This window comes from Rhinopithecus bieti, unplaced genomic scaffold (assembly GCF_001698545.2).
Source record: "Rhinopithecus bieti isolate Rb0 unplaced genomic scaffold, ASM169854v2 scaffold_39273, whole genome shotgun sequence".
Classification (NCBI taxonomy): domain Eukaryota; kingdom Metazoa; phylum Chordata; class Mammalia; order Primates; family Cercopithecidae; genus Rhinopithecus; species Rhinopithecus bieti.
The window spans coordinates 1-11650 of NW_016816078.1; the positions used below are offsets into that span (position 1 = coordinate 1).

Genomic DNA, 11650 nt, shown 5'->3' on the forward strand with positions numbered 1-11650 from the left:
TTCAGTTCATTCTGAATTGATGTTTCTACATGGTGTGAGATAAAGATTTAAATACAAACATATATAAAATCATGAGGTAGTGTACACTATAAATATACAATTGTTAATTGTCACTCAAGTCTAAATAGAGCTGGAAATAATAAACAGGTTTTTTTTTTACTTCAACAACTCTATGTCACTGAGCTTATTTCACCTTTAGCCTGATAAAATCATTGTCCTCTGCACCCTGATTCCTACAGGAGACTACTCACCCCATAACCTCAAAAACCTCTTCATGAGGATGGTAAGTCACTTGAATCCTGAAGTGAATTACTCTCTAGTCCATTGGAAACTCATATAGGACAGCAAAATCTAGACCTCCAGAGAGCAGCAGGACACATCTTCAGAAAATAAGAAGCGTTTGTTCCCTGAGCCTGTTGAATGAAAGCACAATTTCTATTGTTTTTGGAATGTTGAAAAGTAAATACTAATATTTAAGCAGGTGAACCCAGGAGTAACATAGCAGGGTCTGTCTTGTCATTATCAGCTCCAACCTAGCACAGACAATAAACGTACAGATTTACACTAGCATGAAGCTGGGAGAACAGGAGCATTCGAGCGACCTTGAGGCCAATGGACCTCTCTTACAAAATACACACCTCCTCTCACTGAAGGTCGAGAAGGTTTCTTGTCTCTGAGCCTTCTCCCAGCAGAGTTATAAATCCAGGCTGGCTCCTCCCTCCCACACATCCACTCCTGCTCTCCCTCCTCTAGGTGACCCCAACCATGAGGACCCTCGTCATCCTTGCTGCCATTCTCCTGGTGGCCCTGCAGCCCCAGGCTGAGCCACTCCAGGCAAGAACTGACGAGGCTACTGCAGCCCAGGAGCAGATTCCAGCAGACAACCCAGAAGTGGTTATTTCCTTTGCCCGGGATGAAAGCTTGGCTCCAAAGGATTCAGGTGAGAGAGAGCAGCATGCAGAGCTGCTGAGTCTAGAGGGAAGGACAGGAGACAGGTTCCAGAGTTGGGTCTCAGCAGTCTATGTCACTGAGGTGGCTTCACTTAGCATCTCTGGGCCTTGATTTTCTCATCTATAAATTGAACAGAGAGCCAAATAAATCTGAGAAATTTTATTTCTTCAAAGACTTGATTCCAAGAAATATCTGTGAAATTCACTAGGTTTAAGATATGAAGAGACAGACTAGTTATCTCTGGATCTAAACAAGTAGACTTATTTATAAAGAGAACATTTTACTCTATTTATAGAAGAGCTTTTAAAAACTGGAGCCAAGCCTGAGGGTATGTTTAGATGTGTGTGTGTCATGGGGCAGGAATGCAAAAATGAGAGCAAAGGAGAATGAGTCTCAAATTCTGTGTGACCAGCACTGCTCTGTGTATTTATTCCTATTGACTGAGGTTGTTCATGCTATATGGCAGCAATGCAGCCAGCATCACCCGTTAGCTAGCATGTGACTTCCCCAAGATTCTTTTTCTTACCCACTGCTGACCCTGTATTCAATTTCTCATGCTCTCCCAGTCCCAGGCTTAAGGAAAAACATGGCCTGCTACTGCAGAATACCAGTGTGCCTTGCAGGAGAACGTCGCTATGGAACCTGCTTCTACCTGGGAAGAGTCTGGGCATTCTGCTGCTGAGCTTGCAAAAAAAAAAAAAAAAAGAAAATGAGCTCAAAATTGGCTTCGAGAGGTATAGGGAATTGCTATCAACTCCTGTACCTTCTGCTGAATTTCCTTTCCTCATCCAAAATAAATGCCTTGTAACAAGATTTCTGTGTTTACGTCTCTTTAATGTGTGATATGTGTCTGTGTCAAGATACTTGGGATACATGTACCAAAAAGCAAAATCAAATGTTTGAACAATATAAAAGTCCAAATTCTAGGAATTTTAAACAGGAATTTAGGATTCAGACCCAAATTGAAAAGAAGGCCCATATAACACCACCGATTTCCCCATCCACTGCTCTGCCTTTTCACTCTGCCTCATTTTCTCTGGATCCACTCTCAAAGAGCTCTCATGTGCTGGACAAACAATCAGTGTCAGCTTAAAGTTCAAGCAGTCACAAAATCATACTTCTCTGGGAAAACTACTATCCTCTGTGCTAAAGAATTGGAGTTTCATCGAACAATGTCAGATTGTACATTTTCCTTTTAAGATGTAAGGTTACATGAGATCCACTGAAACAACTTTAATTAAGAAGGAAATGGGTTGTGGGCAAAGGCATGATGCATGGGACAGAAAGCACAGCAGACCACACTGGAACGTCCTCATTAAGAGCAACTTCCAGCCACATCTACTAAGACCTGGATTTCACACTCATAAAATTGTCTTCACACCTAGAGAACATACACGCACTAATGCGCCACTGCACTTTGCAACACGCACTCCCTTGTGTTGCCCTAAAGCTGCTGAGAACCTGATTCTGCCTGGAAAATACAGCTTCAGAGGGGTAAGGGACCAGGGAGGGAAAGCATTTCTCCAGGAACATGGTAGTCTTCTTGATGCTGCAGGGTGCTGAGGAAGCTCAGGGGTCCAGGTACCTACTGAGACACTGCATGGATGGGGAAGCCCACGTAGAAGCCAGGGAGGACAAAGTGAGTAATGATCCCAGACTTCTTGTTTAGACGGTGAAGGACACAAATAGGGAACCAGGATGTGAACCCCAGGAGACTTCTTCGGGTTCCTATGACTGCCACAGACCTGGAATCATGTGATCCCTGAATTAACTTTCCATATGATTTTGAACTATGAACTGGGTCAAGATGGCTGCATCTTGGGGCATCTGCCAGAGGTCCACCTGGCTTTCTCCCAAGCATCTGAGGTCTCAGCTAAAACTTCATTTGGTCACTGAGGTCTTTTCTGATCTCTCCATTTTAAATTGCAACAAGATCCTCCAGACACCTCCATTCCCCGGATTTTCCTCATTGCTAACTATAGAATTGCAACCATCTCACCCCCTGTATACTTCACATACTATCTGTAACATTTGCCTCCTTATCTAGAAGGGAAGCTGCATGTTTTGCTTATTGCTGTACCAGAGTGCATGGATGACTGCAACATAAAGTAAGGGGTTAATAAATTAATTCTGATTACATTATCTAATTGCATCTAACAGCACATCACAATACAAAATTATTAATTAATTGTTATTACTAAACTCTGTAGGAAAAAGCTAAATTCAACAGAGGTAGAGCAGTCCATGTTTCTAGACCCTATGACAGCACACCTTTAAAACAAAATAAATAAAACATTCAAGGCTGAAAGATGAAAAATCACCATGGGTACAATTTGGCGTCATGAAGCTTTAGGACTTTAGAAGAAAGAGGCCATTCTGGCTAGAGGTGGCAGAAAGATTTCATGTGAATCTTCAAGTACAACATGAATACGTTTAAAACATGGAGAGATTAAAAGGAGAGGTAGAGTGAAATATTTGGTGGACAGAATGGTATCAGGGCAAGAGCTACACAGGATGAGGGTCGACCTCCACTGAATTTAGAGGAATGGATGTTGCCAGACAGAAGGTTGGAGGAGAATTCAGGCTGATGTGCTGAGAAGCAGCCATCAATCCAAGGGAAAGGGCCAGAAGAGGACGGAGCCTTCCTGCTCCTCTCTGTGGATAAGGGCACACTGGGAGCACCACATGTGGCTTCTGCTCCTGCAATTAGGGTGGGTGATGACTGCTGCAAACTCTAGGACAGAGAATTCAGGGAGAGGTGTGAGGGTCTCCAAACAACCAGGGCCACTTGCTCGGCCTCAGATGAGACACAACACTGTTTACTGTGATGCACTACACTCTACGATTAGTAATGACATACAAGAACTTTTCTACCTGAAATGAGCCATTCATGTGGCAGGACAAGGAAATAAGGAATAAGACAGATACCTCATTCCTTTAAATGTAATTACTCAAGGGGACAGCAGCCCTGACTCTGTAGGCAGGTAGAAGCCTAACTCCAGTAAGCACAATCTAGCAAACTCAGATGGCCCAATCACACCGCAAGACTCCCACTACCAACCTCCAGTGCATTTCCGCTAGCTCTCCCAGGGCTTAACCTTCCCTGGCTTTGTCTTCAGGGAACTTGAGGCCAACGGCTCTCCCTATTACAACGTTCTGACTCACATTTCAACAGTCTTCAATAAGCACTTCCTTCACATTTTCAAAAATCTTGGTGAATATTTACCTGTTTAATAAATGAAATAGGTATCCTTTGCCGTTACTGTGCTGATTTTCTAAACTCGGCTTACAAGCAAAACTAGAAGGAAAGAGCTGAAAAGTACTCATTCCATTTTATGAATATCATGTTTCTTGGCCTCTTGTTTGTCTATTTTTGAGAAGTATCTGTTCAGGCCCTGGCACACATTTTAAAAGGGTCATTTCTTTGTTGCTTACTTATTTGTTTAAGTCGCTTGTAGAGGAAAATCACTTTGACCACGAGATCACCACCAACCAGCCTCTCCTTCCTGCTACAGGTATGGACCTCGCCATCTCCAGGACACGGCGCTGGCTCATGTCCATTACCCTAATCCTTGCCTTGCTGCTTCCCTGAACTCAAGCTTTGCTGATTACCCCAAAAATGACCTCATTACAGTAGAATTTTGCTGAGGTCACCATTTGCTTTCTGTACAATCCCATTACTTTATGGTGCAAGGAACTCATAGAGCCTCAGTCAGATTGGAAGGCTGCCCTACAAGCTTTGCAAAAACGACAGATTGGGAGACCTGTGTGTCAGAATCCCATGCCCGAATCGAACAGCTCTCCAGTGAAAACGCTCATGCAGTGCTGGGAAAATGCCTATGGAGTGGAGTGTGTTCTGTGTGCAGGAAGCAGGTCCAGGTTTCACTTCCGCAGGACACGGGGCATATCCAGAACCTGGAGATCTTCCTCTCGCTCATACACACCCTTTCATATTTTGTCCCTATAACCTCATCATTGTGACCCTACAGGCACCTACTAATGCCCTGGAACCTAAAACCATCACCAAGCCTTAAGTTTCCCCAAATAACCCAAATTTCTTCTTATGCTAGGATAAGACTGGTGCTGACTTCCTCCAATGCTGAAGTTCCTGGGCCTCCACTCATCAGGAACTCACTGTTCCTCAGAGGGACAGCTGACCCCACTGCTCTGCCACAGTGAGCACCCCTAGCAAGCCTTGAGACACCTCCTCCTTACTTAAGGTTGAGGGAGACACTTCAGCTCTCACTCCACTGCCCCCAATCCTCCACAGCCCAGTGCCTGCTGCCTTCACACAGAGCTGCAGGGGAGGCCCTGAGCACCCAGCCTGTGGGACCAGTGCTGTGCATGACCTTCCCATGGTGGTAGGGGCTGCCCGGCCCACACACTGGGTTCAGCAACCTCACCATAGGTATTTATTGCTTCAGGAGTGACTGCATTCGTTTCTTATTATCCCATCTACCTCACTAGGAGAAGGAGGAGGACGGTGGATACTGGTACATTTTAAAATGTGCTCTTGTCTTCCTAGGAATTCTCAGATAACACAGGAAGAACCACAGGAGCTCGATCCTGCATGTCTCAAGCAACCAGTGATCATCCCACTCACACTGTGTGTATGGAGACTCTTAAGCCTGCCCAGAATTGGCTACAGAACAAGGTATTTGAGCACACAGCACCAGGAGATCCAAGCTAACACCAATCTCGCTGCCACCTTGACCACCTCACTGAGAGACTTCCAAGAGACATTAGGTCTCAAGCAGCAAACTCAGGAGTCCCTGGCTACAATGATACTAGACACTCGTTTAGCCTTAAACTGTCCATTGCCCAAGCAATGAGGCAACTGTCCGCTCCAGGGAACCACATGCTGTGTGTACATCCTTAACGAACCCAACAGAAACTGCCCTGACTGGAAACACAAGCCGAGATGGGATTCAGTCTCCCCAGGTGGTCTGCAACATCCCAGCCCAGCCATCGGCTTTGATGTGTTGTAATGGTGAGAGCACAGGTACTGGGGAGGCTTGTTCAGGGAAGATTCCTCATCCTCTCCTGTGCTCGGCGATCATGTCCTTGTCTCCCTAACAAAGTGTATCCTGTGAGATGCAGGCCAGCCTTTCCTGGGGGCTTTAAATATTCCCCTGCTGCAGCTTAGCTCAGCCTCAGCCACCAGCACAGGCACCTCGGGGTTCATTATCTTAGGAGTCATGGAGAATCCATCATTGGTTGCCACCTGGGCCTGGCCAGGGCTGACCAAGACAGAAGAGGGGACCCTCCCTGGACTCCTGTCTGAACCCCAGCTTCCCACCAAATTTCTCAACTGCCCTTGCCAAAAGAGTTATTTAATATAGCCAACGGAAAGTAACCCAGGATATTAGGACACCTGATCCCAAATAACTCTTAAATAGGGAAGTCCTCTCCTGTTTGTGCACGGCTGCTCTTGTTACAGGAGACCTGGGACAGAGGACTGCTGTCTGCACTCTCTCTTCGCTCTGCCCAACTTGAGGCTCTGTAAGTAACACAAAACTTAAACTTTCCTGTCAAGGTTTGAACTCTGAAGCTGTGTCCCCAGTCTGACCTGTGACTCCTGGGTCACCCCAGAGGGACCTAGTGGGTGAATCCCCTGCTGTGCATTTCTCTCTGAACCTCTGGGGGCTGCTGAGCATTGGCTACCAGCTCAATTAATAGAGAAACTCAAGGAATTTCCTTCTAATTACATGTGTCCTACTTGACACGTCCAACAGAGACAACAATAGCTCCTTAAAACACCCTTTTATTTGGAGAGAAGCCGATCCTGCTCCTCAGCCTGTTTTTCAATCAGGTTATTTGTTATTTGCTACTGAGTTGTTTGATTGCCTTATGCATTTAGATGTTCACCCTTCTACCACTGAGGGTTTGCAACTATTGTCTTTCATTTTCTGAGTTGCTTTTTCACTCAGTTGATTATTTATTTGTTGGTTTGTTTTTTGACGTGCAGATGCTTTAGAGGTCAGTGCAGCCCGACTTGTCTCTTTTCTCATTTATTGCCTGTGTCTTTGGTGTCATAGCAAAGATATCATTTCCATCATCAATGTCAAAGCATTATCTTCATATGTTCCTCTCGTCATTTTACAGTTTCAGGTCTGTTTGGGTCTTCGATCCATTTTGAGTTGGTTTGTGCATATAGTATATGATAAAGGACCACATGTACACAAACATCAAATCCTAAGGTGGAGTACAGTAGATATATACCATTTTTCATTCTTATTCATATCTCTATAGAGCTGGAAATGAATTTTTGACTGTAGATGTAATTTTGACCTCGATATCACTGTGTTCATTTCACCTATAGTGTGATAGGGTCATTGTCCTCTTCACACTGGCCCCTACAGGAGGCTACACACCTCATGCCTTCATGAGAGTGGTCATGCCTATGATGCCTGCAACAAATAACTCTTCACTGGACAGGAAATTCATGCCTGCTGCCACAGTGTAGACCTATAGAGAGTAGTGGGGCCATCTGAAGGAAAGGAGACACTTCTATCCTGAACTTACTGAACAAAGCACTGCTGTTGTCCTTTGGTAGAACAGTAAAGAGTAAATATGTAATGAAGTGAGAAACAGGAGAAAGATGCCAGGTTCCTCATCTTAACCATCCTCTCCAAACCAACACAAACACTAAACATAGAGATTCAAACTAGAGTGAAAGCTGGGAGAGCAAAGGAAGAAAAGAGGGACATTGAGACCAATGGGATCCCATACAATCTCCAATGAAATGCACACCTCTGAGTCTTCTTGTCTCTGAGTCTTCTCTCTGCAGACATAGAAATCCAGGCTAACTCCTCTCTCCCGACTTGTCCGCTCCTGCTCTCCTGTTCCAGGTCACTCCAGCCATGAAAACCTTCGCCCTCCTCACCGCCATGCTTCTCCTGGTGGCCCTGCACGCTCAGGCAGAGGCACGTCAGGCAAGAGCTGATGAAGCTGCCGCCCAGGAGCAGCCTGGAGCAGATGATCAGGGAATGGCTCCTTCCTTTACATGGCCTGAAAGCGCCGCTCTTCCAGTTTCAGGTGAGACAGGCCGGCATGCAGAGCTGCAGGGTCTAGAGGGATGGATGGGAGACAGAGTCGGGAATCAAGTCTCAATGGTCCATGTCACTTAGGTGACTTCATTTAGCATCTCTGGGCCTTGGTTTTCTTGCCTATAAATTGAATAGAGAACCAAATAAATCTAACAGGTTTTCTGTCTTTAAAGACTTGTGGCAGCTCTGCCTGGAAAGTAACCATTCTTTTATTCCTTTACTGCCTTAATGATCCTTTCACTTTAGAAAATCAATAACATTAAATAAAACTTGAAATCAAGATATGTCTGTGAAATTCAGTAGGTTTAAGATATGAAGAGACAGTCTGACTAGTTCTTGATTCAAACAAGTCATCTTCATTACACGGAGAATATTTTACTGTATCTATAGAATAGTTTTTAAAAAGCAGAGCCAAGCCTAAGAGTGTGTTCAGGTGTGTGTGTCTGATGGGGCAGAGGCACAAAAATGAGAGCAAATGAGAATAAGTCTCAAATCCTGTGTGACCAGCACTGCTCTGTGTATTTATTCCTACTGACTAAAGTTGTTCATGCTACCGGCCCTAATGCAGCCAACATCACTCATTAGCTAGCACGTGACTTCTCCAAGATTCCCTTTGTCATTCACTGCAGACCTTCTGATCCATTTATGATGCTTTCTCTGTGTCCCCAGAGTCAGCGAAAGGCTTGAGGTGCATTTGCACACGAGGAATTTGCCGTCTGTTATAAAGGCGTTTGGGGTTCTGCGCTTTTCGTGGTTGACTCTGCTGGATCTGCTGCCGCTGAGCTTCCAGAATCAAGAAAAATACGCTCAGAAGTTACTTTGAGAGTTAAAAGAAATTCTTGTTACTCCTGTACCTTCTCCTCAATTTCCTTTTCTCATCCCAAATAAATACCTTCTCGCAAGATTTCTGTCTTTACATCTCTTTCACCTTTGATGTGTCTTTGCATCTCAAGACACTTGGGATGCATCTACCAGAATCATAGGTTTTAAACAAAACAAAATTCCAAATTCTAGGAATTTCAAGCAGGAGTTGGGGCTTCAGACTTAAATGGAAATGAAGGTCCAAATCACACCACCAATCTCCCCGTCCACTGCTCTACCTTTCACTCTGCCTCATTTTCTCTGGATGCACTCTCAAAGAGCTCCCGTGTGCTGGGCAAACAATTGTTGTCAGCTTAAAGTTTATGCAGTCATAAAATCACTCCTCTGAAAAAAACCAGCATCCTCTGTGCTAAAGAGCTGCAGTTTTATTGAACTTGTCCAGGTCACACATTTGCATTTTGAGACATAGGGCTACAGGAGATCCACTGAAGCAACTTTCATTAGAAGAGAATGCAAAGGCAGGATGCATTGAACAGAAAGCACAGCAGCCCACACCAGGATGTCCTCATTAAGGGCATCCTCCAGCCACGTCCACTAAGACCAGAATTTCACACCCATAAAGTGTTCTTCACACCCAGAAAATGTACACACACAAATGCTCCACTGCCCTTTGCAATGTGCCCTCCCTTGTGTTGCCCTAAAGCCGCTGAGAACCTGATTCTGCCTGGAAAATACAGCTTCAGAGGGGATAAGGGATGAGGGAGGGAAAGCATTACACCAGGAACATGGAAGCCTTCTTGTTGCTGCAGTGTGCTGAGGCAGCTCAGGGGTCCAGGTACCCACTGAGACACTGCATGGATGGGGAAGTCCACGCAGACCCCGGGGAGGACAGAGTGGGAATGATCCCTGACTTCTTGTTTAGACGGTGAAGGACACAAATAGGGAAGCAGGTTGTGAAGCCCAGGAGCCTTCTCTGGGCTCCAGTGACTGCCACAGACCTGGAATCATGTGGTCCCTGAATTAACTTTCCATGTTATTCTGAATTATGAACTGGGTCAAGATGACTGTACATTGGGGCATCTGCCAGAGGTCCACCTGGCTTTCTCCCAAGCATCTGAAGCCTCAGCTAAAACTTCACTTGGTCACTGAGGTCTTTTCTGATCTCTCCATTTTAAATTGCAACAAGTTCCCCCAGTCACCTCCATTCCCCGGATTTTCTTCATTGCTAATGATAGAATTTCAACCATCTCACTCCCTGTACACTTCACATACTATCTGCAACATTTGCCTCCTTATCTAGAAGGGAAGCTGCATGTGTTGCTTATTGTTGTACCAGAGTGCATGGATGACTGCAACATAAAGTAGGGGGCTAATAAATTAATTCTGATTACATTAACTAATTACATCTAATAGCACATCACAACATAAAATTATTTACGAATTGTTACTACTAAATTCCATAGAAAAAAGCTAAATTCAACAGAGGTACAGCAGTCTATGTCTCTAGACCTTATGACAGCACACCTTTAAAAAACAAAATAGGCCAGACGCGGTGGCTCAAGCCTGTAATCCCAGCACTTTGGGAGGCCGAGACAGGCGGATCACAAGGTCAGGAGATCGAGACCATCCTGGCTAACCTGGTGAAACCCCGTCTCTACTAAAAAAATACAAAAAACTAGCCGGGCGAGGTGGCGGGCGCCGATAGTCCCAGCTACTCAGGAGGTTGAGGCAGGAGAATGGCGTGAACCCGAAAAGTGGAGCTTGCAGTGAGCTGAGATCCGGCCACTGCACTTCAGTTTGGGTGACAGAGCTAGACTCCGTCTCAATAAATAAATAAATAAATAAATAAACAAACAAACAAATAAATAAAAACATTCAAGGCTGAAAGATGAAAATTCACCATGGGTACGATTTAGCATCATGAAGCTTTAGGACTTTAGAAGAAAGAGGCCATTCTGGCTAGAGGTGGCAGAAAGATTTCATGTGAATCTTCAAGTACAACACGAATACATTTAAAACATGGAGAGATTAAAAGAAGAAGCAGAGTAAAATGTTTGGTGGACAGAATGGTATCAGGGCAAGGGCTATGCAGGATGAGGGCTGACCTCCACTGAATATAGAGGAATGGATGTTGCCAGACAGAAGGTTGGAGGAGAATTCAGGCTGATGTGCTGAGAAGCATCCATCAATCCAAGAGAAAGGGCCAGACGAGGATGGAGCCTCCCTGCTCCTCTGTGTGGATAAGGGCACACTGGGAGCACCACATGTGGCTTCTGCTACTGCAGTCTAGGGTGGGCAATGACAGCTGCAAACTCTAGGACAGAGAATTCAGGGAGAGGTGTGAGCGTCTCCAAACAACCAGGGCAACTTGCTCGGCCTCAGATGAGGCACAACACTGTTTACTGAGATGCACGTACACTCTAGGATTACTAATGACATACAAGACCTTTTCTACCTGAAATGAACCACTCACGCAGCAGGACAAGGAAATAAGGAATAAGACAAATGCCTCATGCCTTTAAATGTAATTACTCAAGGGGACAGCAGCCCTGTCTCTGTAGGCAGGTAGGACCCTAACTCCAGTAAGCGCAAACTAGCAAACTCAGATGGGCCAATCACACTGCAAGACTCCCACTACCAACCTCCAGTGCATTTCTGCTAGCTCTCCCAGGGCTTAACCTTCCCGCGCTGGCTTCAGGAAAGTTTGGGCCCACATCTCTCACTATTGCAATGTTCTGACTCCCATTTCAAGTCATCAATAAGCGCTTCCTTAACTTTTCTGAAAAGAGTTGGTAAATTTTTTCTTGTACAACAAATGAAACAGCTTT

At 45.0% G+C, this 11650-nt stretch overlaps 2 protein-coding genes across 2 annotated transcripts; both read left to right on the forward strand.

Annotated features, from left to right (window-relative positions):
• Positions 1-471: 471 nt before the first annotated feature.
• LOC108516722 (neutrophil defensin 1) lies at positions 472-1764 on the forward strand. Its single transcript, XM_017854319.1, has 2 exons — positions 472-940; positions 1518-1764. The coding sequence occupies exons 1-2, from the start codon at positions 766-768 to the stop codon at positions 1631-1633; spliced, it is 291 nt and encodes a 96-aa protein (XP_017709808.1). The 5' UTR covers positions 472-765; the 3' UTR covers positions 1634-1764.
• Positions 1765-6371: 4607 nt separating this feature from the next.
• On the forward strand, positions 6372-8904 carry LOC108516723 (theta defensin subunit A). The gene is made up of 3 exons (XM_017854320.1): positions 6372-6453; positions 7803-7989; positions 8670-8904. Exons 2-3 carry the CDS (start codon positions 7815-7817, stop codon positions 8723-8725), a joined length of 231 nt encoding a protein of 76 aa, XP_017709809.1. The 5' UTR covers positions 6372-6453; positions 7803-7814; the 3' UTR covers positions 8726-8904.
• The last annotated feature ends 2746 nt before the right edge of the window (positions 8905-11650 follow it).

Excerpts from the sequence above, each read along its gene's own strand:
- LOC108516723 (XM_017854320.1), top strand. The coding sequence starts at position 7,815 with ATGAAAACCTTCGCCCTCCTCACCGCCATGCTTCTCCTGGTGGCCCTG. Across the intron at positions 7,990-8,669 it reads CGCCGCTCTTCCAGTTTCAG|AGTCAGCGAAAGGCTTGAGG; the intron begins GTGAGACAGGCC and ends CTGTGTCCCCAG.
- LOC108516722 (XM_017854319.1), top strand. The coding sequence starts at position 766 with ATGAGGACCCTCGTCATCCTTGCTGCCATTCTCCTGGTGGCCCTGCAG. Across the intron at positions 941-1,517 it reads CTTGGCTCCAAAGGATTCAG|TCCCAGGCTTAAGGAAAAAC; the intron begins GTGAGAGAGAGC and ends ATGCTCTCCCAG.